Genomic DNA, 22,056 nt, shown 5'->3' with positions numbered 1-22,056 from the left:
GCACCACTATGGAGGTACAACAGTAAATACAGTGTATATATATATATATAGAGAGAGAGATAGATAAATCAAACTAGTTTAATAGTCAATTCTACTTTTAATGCATATTAACAGTTAAAAAAAAAAAATCCAGTGGGGCAATTTTTGTATTGTTTTTTTTCTTGCCGTTGAACTCACTGAAGGAATGTTTGTTAGCCAGAGAAAAGGCAAGATGGACAGGCGGGAAACGTTAGTGGGTCAAAAAAAGAGCGGCGGCATCCCCTTCGCCGACGGTGGCGTAGCGTGGTCCGATCAGAGAGACGAACTTGGGGAAAAAAAAAAATACCGTAATTTGCGGCCTACGGAACGCACCTGGGGATAAGCGTCGGTACATAGAAAGGGTCAGTACAGTTTAACGCTAGCGCAGCTACGCTCACGCTTATGTGGCCGTGCTAACCCTAACGCGACGGTGCTAATGCTAACACGGCGGCACCAACGCTAACACGGTGGGGCTAACGCTAGCACAGCGGTGCTAACACTAACTAGTGCGGCCGCTGTGGAAAAAAAGTCACGGCTTGTAGGCCGGGAATTACGGTAACTTCTGTTTTTGTTTTTTTATTTATGATTTTTGTCAGTCCACAAAATATGTTAAAGGGAGCGCAAGGTAGCACCTGGATGATTTGGCGACAGGAAAAAAGGCACTTTAGCAATCATTTGCAAAATAAGGCAGCTTTTTTTTTTTTTTTTTTGTGCTTTGGAGGATGATTTGATGCTTAAATGTCGCTGCAGCGACTTGACGGAAACATTTCGGAACATTCACGGTCAAAGTTCTGCGAAACAAGACTGCGTTTCCTCCAATAGTGGAAGTAGACGCAAACATACTGCCAATCATACATTTTATGAGCTGCTTATCCTCACAAGGGTCACGGGCGTGCCGGAGCCAATCCTGGCTGTCATCGGGGAGTTGGAGGGGGGACACGACAGGGTGGGGGGGGGAAGGTTTGTCTGCCTTTATTGGCCTGAAATACGGGTCATTTATGCATTTATTTATGGGGTAAATATGGAACTACGGCCCCACCTAGTTTTGTAATGAGAAAATAACGATGGTGTAGTGGTACACACGCCTGCCTTTGGCGCGGGCAGCGTGGGATCGATTCCCACTCTGCGATGGTATCGCTATCCGCGACCGACTGGCGACCTGTTTAGGGTGTCGTCCGCCTTTTGCCGGGATGGGCTTTCCTGCAACCCTTGTGAGGATAACCAGCTTGGATAATGACATGACAAAATAAAGAGGCGACCTTGTATTTACCACGTCTACCCTTGCAGTTTTGGGGTTGCGTGTTCAAATCCCGGCTCCCGTGGTAGTGCGTGAAAATGGTCTATTAGTGGCGAAGCCACCCACTATTTGAGAAATAATGTCATGTAAAAAAAAAAACGGAAAAAAAAAAAAAAAAAAAAACCTAGTGTGTGCTTACTGTCACAAATCCAGTCCGGACAGGAGTTCTTAATAATTGTCTTAATTTTGCTGATGTTAGACGTGTAATCCCCGTTGTGCTCTTGAGGAGGACAAACTAAGCAATCAAGTTTTTTTTTTTTTTTTTGTCACGAGGATTTAACCGAAAAAGGAAAAAAAACGAGGTAACAAAATCTGGAGGCGTCCCTGGCGGAGATAATAAGGATTAATAATGAAGTTAATCTTTTCCCGTGCGAGTCGGCGACAATGCGGCGAGTGGCGGAGGAGGAAGAATTTTTGTAAAAATTGCCTGGGATGACGCGGCAACAGGAGAATGACACGCTGGCAATGTTTGAGACAAAAAACAAAAACAAAAACTTGAGCTGAACAATAAATACAAGATAGCTGGAATCCATTTGGGGGGTTTTACAATGGAAGGGCGGGAACAAAAAAAAAAAAAAATGGTCGCTTTGTTCCCAAAATATGTACTGGCACATTGTTTGAAAGCTGGGATGGGGAACTGAGAGGTGCGGCATTTTCACATGTTTATTCGTTGAGGGAGGGGGGGGGGGGGGCAACAATTATCCTCAGGAGTTATTTTCAGTCAAGCGCTGACCTCATAGAACTGAATTATTAGCGCTCGGGCTTCAAATCTGCAGTTGTGCGGAGTAAAAATTTCATCACAATTTTGCACCTTCCATTTGTCAAGTGCATGTGGTTGGAATTCGGTAGTGTCGGCACAAATCCTCACGAGCAAGTTTTTTTTTTTTTTTTTTTTTTTTTGTCTTTCAAGGATTGCTGGAAGTGTCCAAAATAACCCTACAGCGGTCCTTTTAAAAGCAGATGGCCGACGTCTTGAGACTTTTTTTTCCGGGTCTAAATTGCACTTTGTGAAAGGAAAGTGACTTCCGGGCCTACTGGGCTGAATCACGTGGATCCCGACCACCACCAGAACGGCGTTATTACACTTCGCAATGGACCTCTCCGACCTGTCAATCACTCGTACAATAATAGCCAATCAGATAGGCGGCATTTTCTTAACTCCTGGCTTGACATGTTGTCCCACAAGTAATGCCGGTTGCCAGTAGCATGCGCTCGGAAAAGTGAATGTTCCGAAGAAAATGGTCCTCAGATGCGATTCTGATGAAAGATATCCTGCTCAGTTACAAGGAGCCCGGTTGACGAAGTGTTTACAATGGATGAAGGCTTGCGGAAAACCGCACGCAGAGAACAACTTTCACTTTTGGTAGCGTATCACTGACCTGCTGAATGAAGTGTGTCACGTTTTACGCCAAAGAGTCAGGTTAGTGATACGTAAATGCGCCATGTCATGCAAGAGAAATGTCGATTTGTCTATTTGTATTGCATCGGACTTTGAAGACAGGGCACTGGGTTTGATTACGAGCCAAGTCAAATGAATACACCCACACGCTTATAAAGACTAATAAGACATTACTTATGATCTTTCCAAGTAAAAAGTACTCGCCCTGCTTTACATGCGCAGTACCATTCCACTATTTTATCATGTTGGATTTCAATATGAAGTTTGTGAGGTGTCGAACTTTTTTTGCATCGATCGCCAACTTTTCGCTGTAACTCTGACATTGCGACTCCTGCTCCGTCCAAAATCTTAATTCCGTGTCCATACCGTTGCGTGAAATAGTTGAGACGTCTCCGTAGAACTCTCTTGGACAAGTCTGACGCATTTGGCAAAAAAAAACACACCGCAATATTATGTGGAATAGAGAATCGACTTCAAACATGTTCTCTTCAGTCGCCATTTTGGAAGCTTGTGGGACATGGTTAAAGGGGCGGAGCTTAAGATCGCCATCGGAAAGGTCCATTTAGATTTGTCCTTGTGTCTCGTGTACGGAGTAGAGATTTGGTATCAATGGGACAAAAATCTTTGGGAATTGTTTGTCTTTGCAGGACCCTGAAATTGTCACTTGAAAGCAAATTGGTACTGCTCGGGTGACAAATGTGGATTGATAGTCATCATGCCAACCAAATTGAATGTTTTGGGTTTTCCTTTTCCCCAAATTCCAAAGAGCGCTAAAAGCTGCCTTAAGGCATCTGCTCTCCTATCAAGAATGCGAGCGATGCCAAGTGTTCACCGGACAGGAAACAGCTGCAACGGCGGCGGAACAAAAGCTCCTCCTTAAATCGTTTCACCGGCGATGACTCGTCCGTTCTGCTATGCGAAAAAGAAATTCTTTTCAGGTTCGGGGGGCTCTGCGGTGTTTGAGAGTTTTAGGGAGCGAGTGGGCTCGAGTAGAGACGCGGCAGCGGTGCTGTTGGCGAGGGCAAAAGGTATGAAGAGTGTCAGCAGATTTCACGTTTCAGCACAGAGGTGAGGAAAAAAAAAAATGCGTGAGCAGGAATGAGCGACGCTTATTAACTCGTGCACTTTCCAGTTAGGTGGCGTTGCGGCCTCGGTGAGACAAACCTGTTCTCATGGCACTTTAAGTAGGATTGCTTTCAGATCGCAAAATTTCACTTACGACTGCGTGTTGCCGATGAAATCAACTTTGAAGTCAACGTATCGTGAATTCAGTTTCATCTAAATTATATTATAGTAAAGCGCTTACAATTTCAACTTTAGGTCAAATTACAAAATGCTTTGCACATTTATTTTGTGAAAATGTGTATATTGTGAGAGGGGTTGCGTCAGGAAGAGCATCCGGCGTAAAAACTGTGCCAAACAAATATGTGCGTTCATCTGAGATGTCACGCTGTGGTGACCCCAAATGGGACAAGCCGAAAGAAACTTACGTACTGCACATGTACCGTAATTCCCAGCCTATAAGCCGCGACTTTTTTCACACGTTCAACCCCGCAGTTTATGCGGCGATGTGGCTAAATTTTGCAATTTTTCTCACGGCCTCAAGGGGGCACTCTAGCGGCGGAATATATGTGCCGAGGAAGTGACTTTTATTAAAACCAGCCCTGTTAGCACTGGGCTAGCGCCACGCTAGCATGTTTCTGCTGTGTTACTGTCCTGTCTCAGTGATTATTTTTTTTTAAACTGGCTCTGTTAGCGCCGCACTAGCGTGTTACGATGGTGTCTCTGTGATTTAGGGTTTTTTTTTTGTTTTTTTTTTTAATTTACCAAACCTGTTCGGGCTGTGCTACCGTGTTGCTACGATGTGGATGGGTTTTTTTTGTACACCGGTATTTTTTTTATTTTTTTTTTTTAACCAGTCCAGTTTGTGCTATATATCTATACGTACCAAATGGTATTTCCTTTACTAATGTGCCGGATGAGGCTTATAATCAGGTTCCCCCTGTAGGCCTTTCTCTTTTCGTTTTCCCTCAAATTGGGGGGATTCTTGACTTTTTGCACCAAATTCTTCATCTGAATCGTCCAGCCGGCAATGGCGTCAAAGTGTGGCGCTTTTGGGGCAAAACATAGTTTGGCGGTACAGATCATAACGCAATATATTATTTTGCAAAATTTCCCACAAAAAAAATCATGAGAACACGTCTGTGTGTGTGTGTGTGTGTGAGTGTAGCCGCAATGAGTCACCAGTTGTAATTAATTCTGTTAGTCCGTGAACCAGACCGAGTCAATACATTCATGAGACTGGTTACAAACACAAGACAAAAATATCAGCGCATTAGTAAAATTCGTCCTAAGAATGTTTTATTAAAATAAATGCCAAGAGGTTAATAAGGAGAAAAAAAAATAATCACATACACCATGTAAAACTAAATGGCAAGCATGTAAAAATACTTATGACAAGAGAAACTAATCAAAGTAGCTCATGAGTTAAACAAGCTGGGCATGAAAACAAAATATAACAGTTGCCGATTTGTAAAAGTGAAGTGGGGGGGGTGCAGAAGGGAGGGGAGTAAGGTGGGGGCGGGGTCATAAAAAAGCACTCAGAAATATGATTAATATACAGTACATATAAAATGAGATTAGAAAAATACATTATAAACCTGTAACAATGGCTGTTAATTACATTATCATACATGTATAGTAGGCAGGCCAGAGAGAATTTTTTTTTTTTGTTTTGTTATTTTTTTTTTTTCCAACCTTTTCACCACCTGATGGATGTTACCCGGCCACACGACGACGCGCGTAACATTGCAGAGGGACTTCTCGTAATACTGTCAAATGCTGTACAGCCATCTCCACATGTATTGCATTTCTTTTTTTTCTCCCCTAAATAATATAAGAATAATAAAAGAATAACACTGAAAAAAAACATTTTTTTTTTCATTGACCTTTTTTGGCACGATGAGAAAGCCATGAACGAAATTCGCTAAATAGCCGTTTCGTCGTCGTCTTTTTTTTTTTTTTCATGTCGTTTGCCGTCAAATCGCAACTGGTTAAACGAGCGGCGCTCAACCCGAACTTATGAATGTATTTTTCTCAGCTCACGATGCATACTGCTGCATTGCTACAATCGGCGAGGCCGTATTTGTTTTATACAAAGTTACGGCACGCGCGCGCACACAAAAAAAAAAAAAATATATAGTTCTGATTCTGAAAAATTAAGGAGATCAAAGCCTGCTCACACAGCAGAGTAAAGGGCCATCGAGTAAAAATAAAATCACATCTCAGGAAGACAAAAAAACCAAACAAAAAACCAAAAAAAAAACAAAAACATGGCACATATTTAGCTGAGTCAGCTAATTCGGGTTGCATAGAGTTAACACGGGCCACCGACGTCACGCTCCGCTCTGCGCCACCTTGGTTGGGTGCTGGAACTTTGAGATTTTTCTTTTTTCATATATATATTTTTTTTATTATTATTCGGAACACTCTTCTGAAAACAAAAACTGAAACCGCTCTCCGTAAGGCACTTTGTTTTTATTTAAATCCTTCCTGTAATTTTTTCCCCCTCTTTTAAACAAGCCTTTTCCAGTCAAATCCAGGCCAACAGCACTTCCTCACCCACTTTTTTTTCCAAGTCTTTTTTTTTTTTTAATCAGATTTTGTATCTGCAAAGTATCAAAAGCTAAAATTGACAAAAATAGACTTCATTTTTTTCATCTAACTCCAGCACCCTGTACTGTAAAATTATCAATTCTTTTTGTTCACTTCTATATTTATATATGTAATGATGTTATATATATATATATTATATATATATATATTATATATATATATATATAAAGACGTATGTATAAAGCAATTTGAACAGGCAGGCATGGCTTTCACATCCTATTTTTTTTTTTTGTTCTTGAGAGAGTTCAACAGAAGAGCTCCAAAGGTACGCGAGCGATGTGACACATTGTGGATGCGCTTTCACGTTGGCGCAAATGGCCAACTGTTGAATTTAAAAAAAAAAAAAAAAAAACAAAATTAAATAGTCAGGGAGAGCCTCTTAATTTCTATGAAATTCCAAGGAGTCATGTTCGTGTTTTTTTTTTTCCTCCTCTGGAATGGAAAAAAAAAAAAAGACCAAAAAAATAAAGTCCGAATGCTAACTGACTGAATGTGATCTTTGAATGCAGGCACCACAAACTTTTCAAAACAGCCCCGTGTGTGAAACGGATGCATAATAGCAGATAGTGTGTAGAACCAGAATAGTAGTAAATACATCATCAGAACAACCTTTGGCTAAATATGCACACAAAATACTTTTTTTTGTCTTTTTGATCACAGCTCAGTGAACTCATTGAGATCTACTTTGTTTGTTCTAAATGCATCAGGCACCGTATTGTGGATGTCGTGTGGGTGGCGAAGCCCCCCCAAACGCCCACCTTTCAATGCAGTATTTCAAGAAATACAACCATTTAAAAAAAAAAAAACACACGCTCATACATAAACCCTTCATCCCAAATTATGCCCAACCCCGCCTTAGGTTTAGTAGCCTGCTTCTCTCTGCGTCAATTTAGGAAAACAAAAAAAGTGTGAACAGAAAAAAAAAAAAAAAAAAAAAAAAATGAAATTGTCACCTCAAAAAGTGAACCCAACAAAATCAAAAGCGCATCGTTTGCGATCCTTACAGCCATGCGGTTTTGAAACCAAATCAAGACAGAAAAGCGGTTTGCCGGGGTGAAAGGTCAGCACACCCAGAATGTGTCATAATTACAAATTGTGGTGACAAATTAAAAACAACGTTAAGGTGAGTGCTGAGGTTCTCTTTCCTTCTGTTTCTTTTTCTTTGGGGTAGAACAGACTTTTTTTTGGGGGGGGGGGGGGGGGGCACTGTCATTCTTCAACCAAATGTCCACATGTGACGTAAAATAAACGGGGGGCGGGTGGGCTCTCTGGTTGGGATCTTATTGCTATTTAACATCAGTGCACATGTATGATTAACACCATGAACATCCCACCCGCTGATGGATGACTCGGTGGAGAAAAAGAAAGAGAAAGAATGGGAACGGAACTCAATGAACAGAAGAAAAATGAGTAGTACACAACTTGATGTGGCCGTGACGCTTTTGTTCGTGTTAGGGTTGGTGCCTCCCTTCTCTCTTTTTCTTTCTTTTCTTTCTTTCTCTCTCTTTAGCCACTGGGTGTGTGAGAGAGAGAGAGCGAGAGAGAGAGAGAGAGGCTAGCGAAAGGCAAATTACCAGTTAACTGATCAGCAGGCAGGCTGGGGGGCGGCTCGTCATTGGGTGAAGAGTTCAGAGGTCAGAAGGTTCGTGTTAGTTGCCGGTGGCGGCTATAGGTGGTTAGGAACAAAAACAAAAACAAACAGAAAAAACAAAGATAGAAGGGTATTAGTGTCAGCAGGAAGAGACTGGAATGACATCATTTTGAACAATAAAAAATGATTGCAATCTCTGATGTGTGGGCCCCGCCCGCCTCCCCCCACAGAAGCAGCGGTTGGTTGTGTTTTTGCGCCAATGCCCCAACAAAAACCAAAACATAGAAGCAAAAAGCGATGGACAGACAAAACAGAAAATAAACGTCGAGTGTATGAGGCTGATGTCCACACGCAAACGGAGGGGGGGGGGGGGGGCAACCGGCACGCGTCATTTCGAATGCCTGTTAATTTGGATTAATAACGTCACGAAGGAAGGAGCGACACCGCCGTTCGTTCGGGAGGCAGGAAATGCCCGGTGGAAGCGGGGGGGGGGGGGGGGGGGGGGGGGATTGCGCCGCACACCGATAAAGCGTTTCACCTCAGACAGCACGCAAACCAGCGCTAACGTTGGCCTCAACCGCTCCGAGGATGAGCAAGCCTAGTTTGCCTCGCTAAAGCTAACAGGAGAGACCACAGACTTGCACTCAACATCACCATCTATGCGAACTATTTGGTTTTTGCCGCCATTTTCTACGATCTGAACTCTAGATAAACAAAAAAATTGCTCACAAATCTCTCAACCCTTGCTAGCAAGCGCTTCCCCTTTGCAGACGTGCCTTAGGCCGCCCGCAATAAAAGGCCACTCTCAAATTAGGGTTTGGCTTTTTTTTGGGCAGGTTCCCCAAAAACCAGTCAACATTTCCTTTACAACGAGACCATCAAGTTGTGTTGCTCCACTGCGAAATATCAATAAAATATGGAATGATTATGCTCAATTATCTGCCAATAGAAACAAGAGCAAGCTTTGAGCCCCACCTTAAAACTATATCTACAAAATTATGGTATTGCAATTTTTTTGTCCTTACTGGTAACTACTACTACAAAAAAAAAAAAAAAAAAAAAAAAAAAAAAAAAACCTAAATAAATAAATAAATAAATGTCATAATAGCTTACTTTGATTTTTAAGGGACAAAAAAGTGCTTGAAGCAAGTGTAATGCTCCGACACAAAATCTTGAGAAACATCTCAAAGAACAAGCATATTTGGTCTTGATTTGAGACATTTAGTCTTCGTGTTGTCAAAATAAAATCTGTGCACGTGTGGACATGGCCTCAATGTGTTTTTTTTTTTTTTTTTTTTTGCTGCGATTAGTGGAGTCCTAACTAAGGTTACGGGGACTGGTGTTAAAAGTGCAATAAAAGCCAATCGACCTTTTTCCCATTTGTTCTTTTCCTCTTTATTTCGCAGTATACTTTTATATAATATAAATATATACAAGAAACATAAATACATTTTGATATCAAAAAAACGTTCCAATATAAAATGACAGTACCTCGTGTACAGGTGAAATATTAACATGATATCTCACGGTACGCCGGAGGGAATGCAAGCGACCTAAAGCTATATACGGTTGTCTGTGTGACTTGTACTTCTGTAGAAAAATAAATTCCTCCCCCGAAAATAAAAAGGTCATATAGTTCAGAGGAGCGTGGCTACGTCGCTCTCTGGGACGCGGGAAGACGCCCGCGGGTGCATTTTAGGCGCCCGGAGGAATGTCTCAAATCGTTGCTTGCAAAAGTACGACCTGCACTGGCTGCGTCAACCAAAAGCTGCTACGAACACTTTTTGCCTGAGCTTTGAAATATACACAGTGTACATATACTTTAGTCAAGGGCTCATTTGCAATAACCTGGGCGTTTTTAACAGGGCTGAACGGTCGGTCGGTCGGTCAGTCAGTCACGTTTCCTCGTACGAGTCGTTGTCGACGCGCTTCACTATGTGCGGATGTTTTGGTGAACAACCGAGCCTGGAAACATTCTTTGAGTGAATTGACCTAGTACCGTAATTTCCAGCCTACGAGACGTGACTTTTTTTCCCCACACGCTTTTATGCGGCACTAGCGTGTCGCTAGCGTCGGCGCACCTGTTTATAAGCCTTAGCACACAGAAAGAGGTTAACCCGCTAGAGGCTTATAACCAGGTGCGGTCTGTAGGCCGGGAATTACGCTAACTATTATGCGGTGTTCTACGTAGGCAAGGGACATCCTGGGAAGGGGGGGGTGCTCAGGAGGTGAGGGGCCTTTGTGTGTACAAATACATTTTTACAAGAATAGATGCAGTATTCTCATAACACTTTCTATGACAAAACTTTTCTACATGTAGTGATATATACCGAAATTAAAATATACAGTAAAATAACTAAAAAGTATATACACGCACGTGTGTATGTATATATATATATATATATATATATATATATATATATATATAGAGAGAGAGAGAGAGATTTTTTTCTTCTTTTGCCGCTTATCCTCACGAGGGTAGCAGGGAGTGCTGGAGCCTATCCCAGCTGTCAACGGGCAGGAGGTAGGGTATGCCCTGAACTGGTTGCCAGCCAATCGCAGGGCACATGTAGACCAACAGCCGCACTCACAATCACACCTAAGGGCAATTTAGAGTCTCCAATTAATGTCGCACGTTTTTTGGGATGTGGGACGAAACTGGAGTGCCCGGAGAAAACGCAAACTCCACACAGGCGGGGCCGTGATCGAACCCGGGACCTCAGAACTGTGAGGCCAACGCTTTACCAGCTGATATATATACACATTAAATTTAAAATAAGATTAAAGGACTATTAAGGCGGGGAAAAGGCAAGGTGGGCGGAACTAACACCATACAATGGCCGCCTGCGCACAACACTGTGGAGCGTCCACACGTCAGTCGACTGCAACGCTAATTATCGAAGAGTTAAGACGTAAACCTCGTTAGGTGCTCCCAGTTGGATACGCAACGGGGTACAAGATCGGCTATTTATTGTCCGTGTGTAAACAACAGTCAGTCAATGAACTCGAGCAGTGATTGCAGATTGAAAACGTCACCGTAAAGCGAGGCCGCGGAGGCAATTATAGGAGGAGGCGTGAAGAAAATATTTTTGAGTCGGGGTGCCACCGGTTGAGGAAATGTCTGATTCAGCCATCTTAAAAATGTCTCGGTTTTTTTGCACATGAGCTCTTTGTAAGGTACGGACTGAATGTAAACAAAACGTGCACGCCACAACGCACCATTTGGCTGGTGTGTGGACATATATGGGTGCGGAGCAGGTCGGGGGGGGGGGCTGGGGAGGGGGGTAAACAAACATACAATAATACAGACAATACAATAGAGATTCCCAACAAAGGCATCATCATCATCATCATCATCATTGAAATGCATCAATTGATAGCAGAGTGTTGCTAAGAGACTAAACTGACCTCTGTCAGCGGTCACAATCCTTTGGTAAGGATGGACCCGCGTGTCATGCCGTCTCACTTTAGTAGCCATTGCACCTAGATTGTAACAGGTCCACAAGGTTAGAAACCATTTCACTTTCAAAATTCACATTATTTGTTTTAACCGTTAGCATAATCGTCGGCCTAATACAACAATACACTGGACAATAGCACATATGCACGTCACATACTGTAGCTCGTATAGAAAATAATACAGTAGAACAAAAATACACTTATTTTCAGATAGTATTCAAATATGCATAAGTTAAGTCATTAAATTCCACAGTGCTCAGAGTTCTTGAGGGAGGGGGTAAAAAAAAAAAACAAAAAAAAAAGGGGGTAGGTGAAGGGTAATGCCTGCCAGGCTGTCTGGGAAAAATAATGCGATTCTTCCCGTGGGGTCCGGAGAGGGGATTTAGAGAATTTTCTCTCCTTATTTTGAGAAATCCAAAACAGCTCCGATGGTAATTGAATAGCGCCAGACGCCACCTGCCTCTTGCTACACGCACTGATTTCCACGCCGCCATTTTCTCACGAGCCAATTAGCTCAACTTGGGCCCTCATCTACACGCTACGTTTGTGAGGCCCTTTCCGCGCAAACACGGTGGAACCTCTTTAGCTGTGCTATTAGTAATTCAACAATATTGGATACAAATGCACGCAAAACTTTGGATTCTGGCTATATTGTTGGCGCAACATCATGGATGATGCCAGCATAATCACACACCTCGGCTGGTGCTGCTTCTTTTGGGGGAAAAAAAAAAAAAAAAAAAAAAAGTCTGCAATAAGTTTAGCTTCACGCAAAAGCAGCAAGAACTCCGCATACATCGCTAAACCTCAGCTCAAAGAGCGTCAAAGGATTTGGTCCTTCACAAGACCACAGTTCAGCGAGCATACAAGACTCTCCACCAGAGCTTTACTTTTTTTCCCTTTTTGGCGACAAAAAAATTTCACAAAGCTGCCTGGTAGCAATTTATTCTTAGGGGTATTGGAAAACGAGTTTGAAATGATCAATTGTTTTGGGATCGTTTTCCAGTTTGAACGAGGCAAGTCCAAAGACTTTTGAGGGTGTGTCAATCCCTCTCATTTCTTGCTATGCCCAGCAGGGATCTGTCAGATTACTGTACTTGTGTATGAATGTTAATATTTTTTCTCTGATAGCCCCTATGGGGAAAATTTATTTTGAAATCCCGACAAACAAAGTCGACTGACATCCCGGAAGGAGCTGCGCTCAACTTGAGAGGTTCCACTGTGTTGGAAAATGTAACGGATGCAAGGATTAAAACACAAGACAAAAGGCATTGTGTGTAAAGAACTGAAGTGTGCCGAGTACTGGCAAATATCTTTGCGGCCACCTACACGACTCCGAAGCGCCAGATGGCCTTACATTTCCCTGCTGCCCGCGAAGCCGATGGCGGCGAGATAAAGTAGTGGCAGGAGGCGGGCGCATGGAAATGTGCGAAAAAGCCAGCGAGGCCCCTTCCACAGGGGGGTGGGGGCAGTTTTGCTGAAGGCACCGATCGATACAGCGAGTAAATAAAATGCACTAAGTCGGTGTAACCCTGCGAGTTAAAAGAGAGGGATGCTGCAATTGACGACCAGGGGCGGGCGCGACACGCAAAGGTTAACATCGCGTGCCGCATAACATCACGGGTGCGTCGAATTAAAGCAAAAAAAGTAAAAGGACTTTGAGGATTTGTCATAAGCTTTTGTTAGGATGTGGTGGTGTGATTATTTAGCAGAGTCTCACTTGTCTCTGGTCAGTTAAAAGCACCAAAGAGAACGCACGGAATATCGAGGCCCACGGAGTTAGATGGACTACCGGCACTGAATCGGGGGGAAGCTCGGGGATTCGCGCAAACCTCGAGTTCACCGGGGGTGAAGCTGAGACAACAAAGGGAGGCAGAAGGAGAAAAAGAAAATAAAGGACGACTGGAGGAATTTAATGAACATCCCCAGTGGGAGTGACAGAGGGACTATCTGCAGGCATCAAGGCCTGCCTGCAGCACAGAAAAATCATTTCAGAAGCTGCAGAAATCCGAAGGGATCTACTGCCAGACTGAATATGCCTCCAGGCCAGTGCATGAAAGGGTTAGAGAGCGAACTGCGTGTACGCGAGCTTGTTTCTGTCGGGCTGCTTCATTTCAGACTCTGCTGAGTCCGCCCGTGTAAACCTTGCGGAATCGAGGCAGTGTGTACCTGGAAGCGCGGAGGGAAATTTAACCGTTAAGCAACCCGCTAGTCGGGAGGCTCGCCGTTCCTTCCCCTCTCCTTGATGTTTCATACAAATGTCCAGATTAGCCACAGAGCGTCACCGCGTTCATCCGCCCTGACAGTGTGTTTCATTCCTCAGGTTGACACCACATATTTACCTTTCAAAAAGTCCTGACTGTGGCTCATGGAAGCCATGTCCAGCACCCCGAGACCGGGGTAAAACAAGCCGCCATCCTGTCCAGGCTGGCTAAAGTGGGCCGTCGTACCCGCCGCACTCACGCTCCCCCAGGCTCGCTTACCTAGAACCCCACTGTGCTCGATGGGGTACTCCAGCAGGGAGGTGGGTGCCAGGGCGTAGGGATAATCATAAGGGGTGGTGTAGATGAGCCCGGCGTCCGGTGTGGGGGGCACCAGAGTGGGGGTGCCGTTGGGCAGCATGGCGGCCATCTGAGTGGGCCGGATGAGGTTCATGATGGGGGCCCCGGCGGGAGTCGGGGGCCGGAGCGCCTGAGGCGGCAACACCTGACCCGCGGGTGCCGCTATGAGGCGGGGTCCCTGAGCGGCCGCTGCCGCCGCTGCAAGAGAGAACGCAAGGGTGGCTGCCATAAGTGAAGAGAGCGAAGGACAGAAGTGGAAAGAAGACAGAGGATAAGAGGTCGAGCCAAGCGGCGTTGATGGTTATCATAGGTGAACGGTGAAGGGTGAAAAGACAAAAGGAGGAAAAAAAGAGAGTTGGCAGGTAGAGAGGAGGGGAGGGGAGGGGGCGGGGTGGGCAAAAGGTAAAATTAGTCCATGCAATGATCATGGTGGTGAACCACAAAGCAAAAAAAAAAAAAACAATAAAAATAATAATAAAAAAAAAAACCAACACCCTCATACCAAATTAAGCTCGTCGTCGTTCCAAAGCAAAGCAAACAAAATCACCTTGCCAGCAGCTCAAAACGTTTGCTGGAAATGCCACAAAGAGTGACGACAACAACACACGCACGCATCACATTTGAACTGGTAACCTCGTAGAGGTGACACACCAACAACACATGGAATGATAATTATGAATAAACATTTGGGGATTGATTATTGTTCACCACCAGGGGTGTCAAACTTATTTTTGGGTGCATACAGCATCGTAGTTACAATTTCCCTCAGAGGGCCAATTAAGGCTGTGAACCATACAAAAGTATTGCCTCATAACAAACAACAAATTAATTGATAACTATTTTGGAAATCTGAAGTCATATTGAATCATTTGTTCAACTATTACTCTATTAAAAGAAGGGTTTGGCAGTATCCACTGGCAATATGTAAATTGTCAATTTTGCGACAGGTTTCTGTGAAAAATGCACATGATTTGTTTTGGCAAGCCACATAAAATGTCGTAGCCACGCTCTACACGGTTCGTTTTAGTGATGGGGTGTTGAATAGGGATGCACCCAACACTGTACATGCAATCACAGAATGATTACTGAAACATTTCTATACAATTGAAACATACAAGCAGAAAAAGTCACAAAAAGCCTGAATTTGAATGTCAAATTTGGCCGTAGTTAATTGGTGCATCCCTCATGAAATGCTAACAATCAAAAAAATTTGTGTGTTACGTTGCCCTACATGCAAGTCAATCAAACGATACAGATATCGTAATTACGATGTGACAAATAATCGATTCATTGCAAGTTTGCTCAATTGTGTCAAATTGGTGGTTGGCTAATTGGAACTTAAAGCAATTGAGGCAAGAACGTTGCCTGTGACCAGCACAGAGACCATTGATTAGTCGCTAGTAGTAGGAAGTTGAACTCCGTCCACGCAGCAAGGAAAGAGAACTTCAAAACATTAAGTGTTTGATTATCCCATCCCATTAAAAGTAATATTTAATGATTGAAGGAAATTAAAAATCCCCTAATCACAGCATTACTTTGTATCCATATAAACATTTGGTGAAATTCAACAGTGAAAGTAATCCAACAGAGGCGATCACGGTGACAATGAACACAATCAAAGTTCACATTTTGGTTGTTAGCTTGGTTAATTGATCTATGGATGATTCTTTCTTGAGCCCATGTGTGAACTAGATGGCGACATGCAGAGCTCGAGCAAAGTAAGCTCCAGCGGTGTGCTGCAAAGTTGAGAGCAAGTGGATACCAAGCGACCGTGGCTGGAGGAAGAGGATGGACGGATGGAGGAAAAGTGGGGTGATGGGAAAGTAACATGGAGGACAAAATGGAGGGTCTCCTGCTACTCGTGTTGGAGTAAGTAAACAAATTATTTGGTCAGCTTGAGAGGTGTGTGTGCTCGTGGACACACACGCGGTGAGGTGTACACAGCCCATCTGACTAAACACTGATTCCATGGTGGTTAACTGTTCATTAATAAGAAGTCAGTTGAGTAAAATGGTCTTAATTCAATGTGTAGCATGCAGTTAAAAACATGTGCCCTATAATGAAATGTGCTATGTACATTAGTGGTGTTAATAGTAGTTCACTTACGCGCTTTGATGTTGTTGTCTCGGTATGTCCCGTTGAGAATGGCCAACTCCATCAGCTGGATCTTCTTCAAATTGTCTTCACCCTCCGCCTGTGGAAAAAGCACATATCAGTCAACTATAATTTCCCATCGATTCATTGACTGGTAGGACTTCTGTCACTTCTTCCTAGTTTGCTGTCCAAATATGAGCAACATGGGGTCACCTCTGGGAAGCCGAGGCACCCTGGCGCCGACCTCCACATTAGCAAAACATTACCATAATTCGCAGCCTACATAGGTCACCTGATTATAAGCCTCACCCGGAACATTTGGAAAGGAAATACCATTTGGTACATACATAAGCTACACCTGTGCAAAAGCCGCAAGTGCTCACATTGAAACTCACGTTGAAACACGAGATATTTACAAAGAAAGACGGTACACAGAAAGAGTTTTTAAAGTTTTAATACTATAGCTTAACATAGCCACAACACGGTAACATGAACTGGGCTGGTACACAAAAACAAAAAAAAAAAAAACTGTTGCAGCAGCTACACAGTAGCAACACGGTAGGACTGCACTGAGAGGGCCGGTTTAAAAAAAAAACATACCGAAATCACTCAGACACCGGAGTACCACACCAGCAACGCACTAGGGAGGCACAAACAGGGCCAGGTAAAAAACAAAACATATTGGTAAAAATCAAAGAGACACAGCAGTAACACAGCAGCAACAAGCTAGCGCAGCGCTAACAGGGCCGGATTTAAAAAAATAAATAAATAAATACTGGTAAAAGTCACTCCCTCGGCACATATATTCCACTGGTGTCTCTCTTACTTTTTCCATTCGAGTGACCCCTTGCGGCCATTAGAAAAAAATGCACAAATTAGCCGCATGACCACATAAACCGCAGGGTTGAAAGTGTGTGAAAAAAGTCGTGGCTTGCAGGCCGGAAATTATGGTATTCGGCTCAATAGAAGACTAGTGTCGTAACAAGTACAGAACATTCAGAGACTCACCCATATCATTAAAAAGAGCAATTAACTGATTGAGAAATCTTGGGAGCTAATTGTCGAGTCTTGTTTTGAAGAGAAAATCAAGCAAAATGGAGTGCAGTGCTTGGCTACAACCAGCAGAGGCCCTGTTGGTTCTGCCTCAGTGAGTTCATCATCCAAAGAACAACTCATGAAGTCAGCTCAGAAAGTTTAGCTCCGGTCAATCCTCAGAGATCATTAAAAGTATTCCTTTAAAAAAAAAACGAAAAAAAAAAAACAAACATACGATTTATTAAATTCAGCAACTTTCCCTGCAGTCCTTCAAAGAAATGCAGTCAAATACTTATTCCTGTAACACGCCAATTTCGGCAAAGGGTACATTGTGGCAAAGCAAAACATTTACCATAGCAACAATTTTACCAGCCAGCGTGTGTGGGTGGGTGGGGGGAAAAAAAAGTAGCTTATGTCAGCTATTCTCAAGAATGGCTTTGGTGAAAGGAAATGACGAGGAGTCAAATGTTCTGTTCTTTGTACTTGAGTCAAAATGCCAAAAGGCATTAAATTGTATAAATGCATGCTCATAATCCACACCTCAGAAGGATAATTAACAGACAATTTCTTGCCTCTCCTGTGTGTAATCAAATGCGCAATCAACACCCTGGCAAACGTCATCACGGTCATCCCTGTCAATTAATATTTGGATAAATAAATACAAAATCGGCTAAATTACAGCTAAATTAGAGACCCATATTATTTACAGAAAGAAATTAAGCTCACGCCCACTTCCTCCATCCCTGAAAGATCCCACTCACGCCGCACGTTCCCCCATCAAAACTCAATTTCCCCTCAAGCTGCGATTTCGTACTCAAATGTGTAGGCACTCAAGACTCCGTTCAAACAGAGGTCAGGTTAAATTACTCGGCAAAATGGAGGGTGCCGTGACGTTTAGCTGACCCCCAGGGTGATGTATCAATACATTATGCCTTGTTTAAGAAATACGTCGCCGTTGAAACGTCTTCAAAAGGGAGGCAATAAGCGAGAAAGCGTGAACAGTCAAGAGTAATCATCATTTAATCCCACGTCTAAATGCAATTCCATGCTGTGCAACCTGTGTGAGAGCGCATTCATGGCTGTGTTTATTCATTTGCATGTAAAAACGTCACGTGCCGTCGCTGTAACACACTCGGCGTGAAAAGCAAGGAGCGGAGACAAGCGAGCAGCAGACTTAATTCTCGGACTCGCCGACACTCGGGCAACAGTCTGCTGCTCTAGCAGGCGCCGATAAGGGAAGACGGGGAATAAAAAGGAGGAGGGTGAAGAGTTAAGCCTTCCCCTGAGACTCCTCTTGAATGCGGCAACAGTGAGTGTGAGCAAGTGAGTGTGTGCAAGGTTAAGAAAGAGGGAAAAAGTGACAGGTCGGTCTTTCGACTAAATATGAGGGAGAGAATAGTCGCAGTGTGTGTGCGCGTGCACGTGATGAGTGGAGCAGCACTTCCAATTAACAAGACAAGAAAGTTCCGGTACAGACGGCGACTCACTCATTACCCATCTCATTCCCCAAGGGCTGCAACACTTTACATTCTGCAACACTTTCCCCTTTAAAAGATAAAGCCCACGACGACAGGAGGGAAGTGGTAATGCAATCAGCAACGGCGCAGCATACATCAGTTGAATTTAATCACCATCGAACGCATCAAAAATTGGAGGCCCGGGTGTCAGTTTTTAAATGTGGATTGCAAAAAAAGATGGCACTGGATTCATCAAAATTCAGCGATGTAACAGTTCAGTTCCAGGTACTGGATAGATAAACCGAGGCTCATGCGATGTAATTTGCAGTTGATAACAAAAAACAGACTGCAATAGAATGTTTTTTTCCCCTCTTCCCCCCCCATTTTCTTTAATGCTTATCCTCACAAGGATTGCTGGCGTGCTGCAGCATATCCCACCTATCTTCCAGCGAGGGGAGGTGTACACCTTGAACTGGTCACCACCCCATCACAGATACTGTATAAACAACCCTTCAAATGTATTCACACCTACGCGTAATTTAGTCAATAACCCACCACACGTGTTTGCAATATGGAACTGGAATTTTTTTTGTACTATTAATATGCAGAAATAATTCAAACAAACTGGTACAAACCTTTGTTCGAGGTGTGTCAGAAAACTTCCACGACTGACTACAAAAGTCACATTTCAAACGCAAACCACGTTTTCCCCCTTCAGCGTGATGACGATCAAACCAGCACGTCTACAAAAAGATGTTGGGGCGTTTGCTGCCTTTAGCGCGCGAGAAGAAGCGAGAGCCATCTCAGGATAACTCGTGTTGACTTCGCCATGACAACGCGCCTGCTCACAATGCCCTGAACGTCCAACAGTTCCTGGATTAGAACATCGCCATGCTGGATCAACATCCCTAATCACAAGACATTCAAGGAGATCTGTTTTGTAGAAGGACTGTGACGACAGAGCTGTTGAGAACTACGTCAAAGCAAGGAAGGGATGGTTGGATTTCAAACACCGTAATTTCCGGCCAATAAGGCGCAACTTTTTTCACACGCTTTCAACCCTGCAGTTTATGCGGTGATGCGACTAATTTGTGCATTTTTTCTAACGGCCGCAAGGGGGCACTCGAGTGGAAAAAGTACGAGTGAGACCAGTGGAATATATGTGTTGAGGAAGTGACTTTTACCGGCAATGTTAGCGCTGTGCCAGCGTGTTGCTTCTGTGTTACTGGCGTGTCTCAGTGATATTTACCGGAAAGTATTATTTTAACCGGCACAGTTAGTATTAGTGCTAGCTTTAGCGTTAAACTCTTTCTGTGTACAGTCTTTCTTTGTAAATACACTCTCTCTCTGTTTCAACGTAGATTTCAATGTGGCATTTGCAGCTTTTACACAGGTGCGGTGTATGTATGTACCAAATGGTATTTCCTTTACAAATGTACTCGGTGAGACTTTTAACTCGGTGCGCTCTGTTGGCTGGGACTAAGGGTATATGTTTTGTCAAAAGTCATGCAACGTTCCGCGGTTTCCTTGTATAGATATCACACATGGTACAAAATCAATACACAAGAATCAACTATCAATAACACAGGTGTCTAGGAACTTTGGATTATCTCCAGAAAGCCAAATAAAATCTCACCCAGGGTGCCACATGGGTTATTCTGGTCATCCGTAACCTTTAAGCATTGTATGATGTACAGTCATAACTCTTTAAAAAAAATTGTTAGTCGCACCAACAATTGATGCTAACATGGACTATTGTATGTTTACTAGTTTTCAGCTTTCTCCCCAGAGGCGGTGTCTTATATGTATTGTTGACAATAATAAACACAGCAGAGTAGTTGAACAAGGATTGGCTAACAAAGGCACATTGACTAACAAAGTAAACCCTCAATGAAGAGCATCCCTACCCACAAAAAAAAAAAAAAAAAAAAATCATTACTAATTACTTTTTGCAACCCCTAAAGTGCACATATTAATTAACAAGCCCAAACAACCCCAGTCAAGCACACCTGTAAGACTGCAAAGTAGACAGCATTTAATCAAAATTCATTATCTTTGCATAACCTCGAAGACCAGACCACAAATTAAAAGCAGCTGCTTTTATGTCTCTTTTAAAACGCGTGCGAGTGTTTGAGCGGGCTCAGTGGCCAGCTGCAGCTTCGAATCAACTCACGCTGGGATATGGATGTTTGGACTGCTAAGTTTATGTGTTGGGTTAAACGGGCATAGATGAAAACAAGGGTGGCACCATTTAGGTAGGTGACTCCTGTCTAGGAAAAGGCGGGTTTGCTCTGGGATGTTAACTCGGAGCAATGCTCCTGACTGAAGCCCTTCCTCACACAAGGGAAGTTTCTTAGTTAAATCCCTCCGACCAGCATTTTTTTAACAAGCTATTTTGACCCATTCACCACTGCGATATTCATATACTTTTTTGAAGATTGTCTTTTCAGCAGTATTCCTTGAAAACTCGGTGATTACACCTGGCAATGTAAGTGTTCCAGTTTGCTCGAGACAAGGAAGATGACAGCTCGGCAATGTCTGTAGACATCGACTGTAAGATGTGAGTGAAAAGCGCCGAGATAATACCACCGGGGGACTGTTGGGAGCCGAGTTGGATCGTTTTGAATCATGTAGTGTTGCAAATGCTTCCCGACCGCAGATGCCGCTTGGATCAATGTTTGATGAACGCCATCGGGGAGCAGTTTAACACTTTAATCTTGCCACAATTAAGAGACTCCTTGCCACAGATTCACCAGCTATAAAACATTTAACCAAAAAGGAGTGTGTGTCTAATGATCTGCAAGTGGGAATGCCCGAGAGAGCAATAAGGAATAGCGGCTAGCGAGAAAGACAGATGAGAGGAGGAAGTTTTCCTTTCGTAGTCCTAACATGCACACATGTATGCATGTACAAGCAACGCTCTCTTCCTTCTCCTGTCCGTCAGTGGAGAGAGAGAAAAAAAAACACCACTCAATAAAGCTGCTCTATCCACGAGAATCAGATTCAATCAATGAGGCCTATTTGTGCGATCAGCAGAGCGGTAAAAGCTATCAGGGAGGAGCAAGACATGGAGAAGGAAGAGGAGAGGGAGGAGGAAACTGAAGGTAGATGGCAGTGTGATCAGATAAAGTAGGTTAGCAATGTCCCACTGCCTTCCTGACAACCTTGCAATGAGGTCACGCTGTGCATGCTAAATTGTCGTTGTGACACTTTCCCACTTAAAATATACCTTAGTTTGAATAAGTTAAAAAAATCCGTAGCATGACAAACTGAGTTTATCGTCGTGGTTTGACGCCAACCATGTGTGTCACCTTTACTGCAAAATGATAACCGTTATTACAGCGACTTGGCACCAGTAAGATTCCTCTCTTTGGTACGTGGACTTGCCTGGAATGTTCATTGGGGTTCAGGTTTATGCATAACGGGACTATTTTACACAGAGATCCAGAAAAGCTCCCACATCGGAGCCTGGC

The 22,056-nt window shown here is 43.4% G+C and overlaps 1 protein-coding gene across 6 annotated transcripts in view; it reads right to left on the bottom strand.

Moving 5' to 3' along the window:
- Positions 1 to 6,564: 6,564 nt before the first annotated feature.
- The window catches only part of qkia (QKI, KH domain containing, RNA binding a), a 76,237-nt gene continuing 60,745 nt past the window's right edge, over positions 6,565 to 22,056 (bottom strand). Inside the window, exons 5-8 of one of the 6 annotated variants that reach the window (XM_061843593.1) lie at positions 16,104 to 16,191; positions 13,779 to 14,219; positions 11,389 to 11,463; positions 6,565 to 8,055 (exon numbers count right to left, since the gene is read on the bottom strand). In XM_061843593.1, the coding sequence (XP_061699577.1) occupies positions 8,039 to 8,055; positions 11,389 to 11,463; positions 13,779 to 14,219; positions 16,104 to 16,191 (621 nt within the window). In that variant the 3' untranslated portion in view covers positions 6,565 to 8,038. Of the gene's footprint in view, positions 8,056 to 9,262; positions 11,464 to 13,778; positions 14,220 to 16,103; positions 16,192 to 22,056 lie in introns of those variants that run through there. The other 5 variants (XM_061843594.1, XM_061843590.1, XM_061843592.1 and 2 more) reach the window with 5 other exon arrangements.

The sequence above is a fragment of the Syngnathoides biaculeatus genome, chromosome 15 (assembly GCF_019802595.1).
Source record: "Syngnathoides biaculeatus isolate LvHL_M chromosome 15, ASM1980259v1, whole genome shotgun sequence".
NCBI classification, from domain to species: Eukaryota; Metazoa; Chordata; class Actinopteri; order Syngnathiformes; family Syngnathidae; genus Syngnathoides; species Syngnathoides biaculeatus.
Note: the sequence above shows the minus strand (reverse complement) of the source record. Positions and strands in the feature narration are given on the sequence as shown.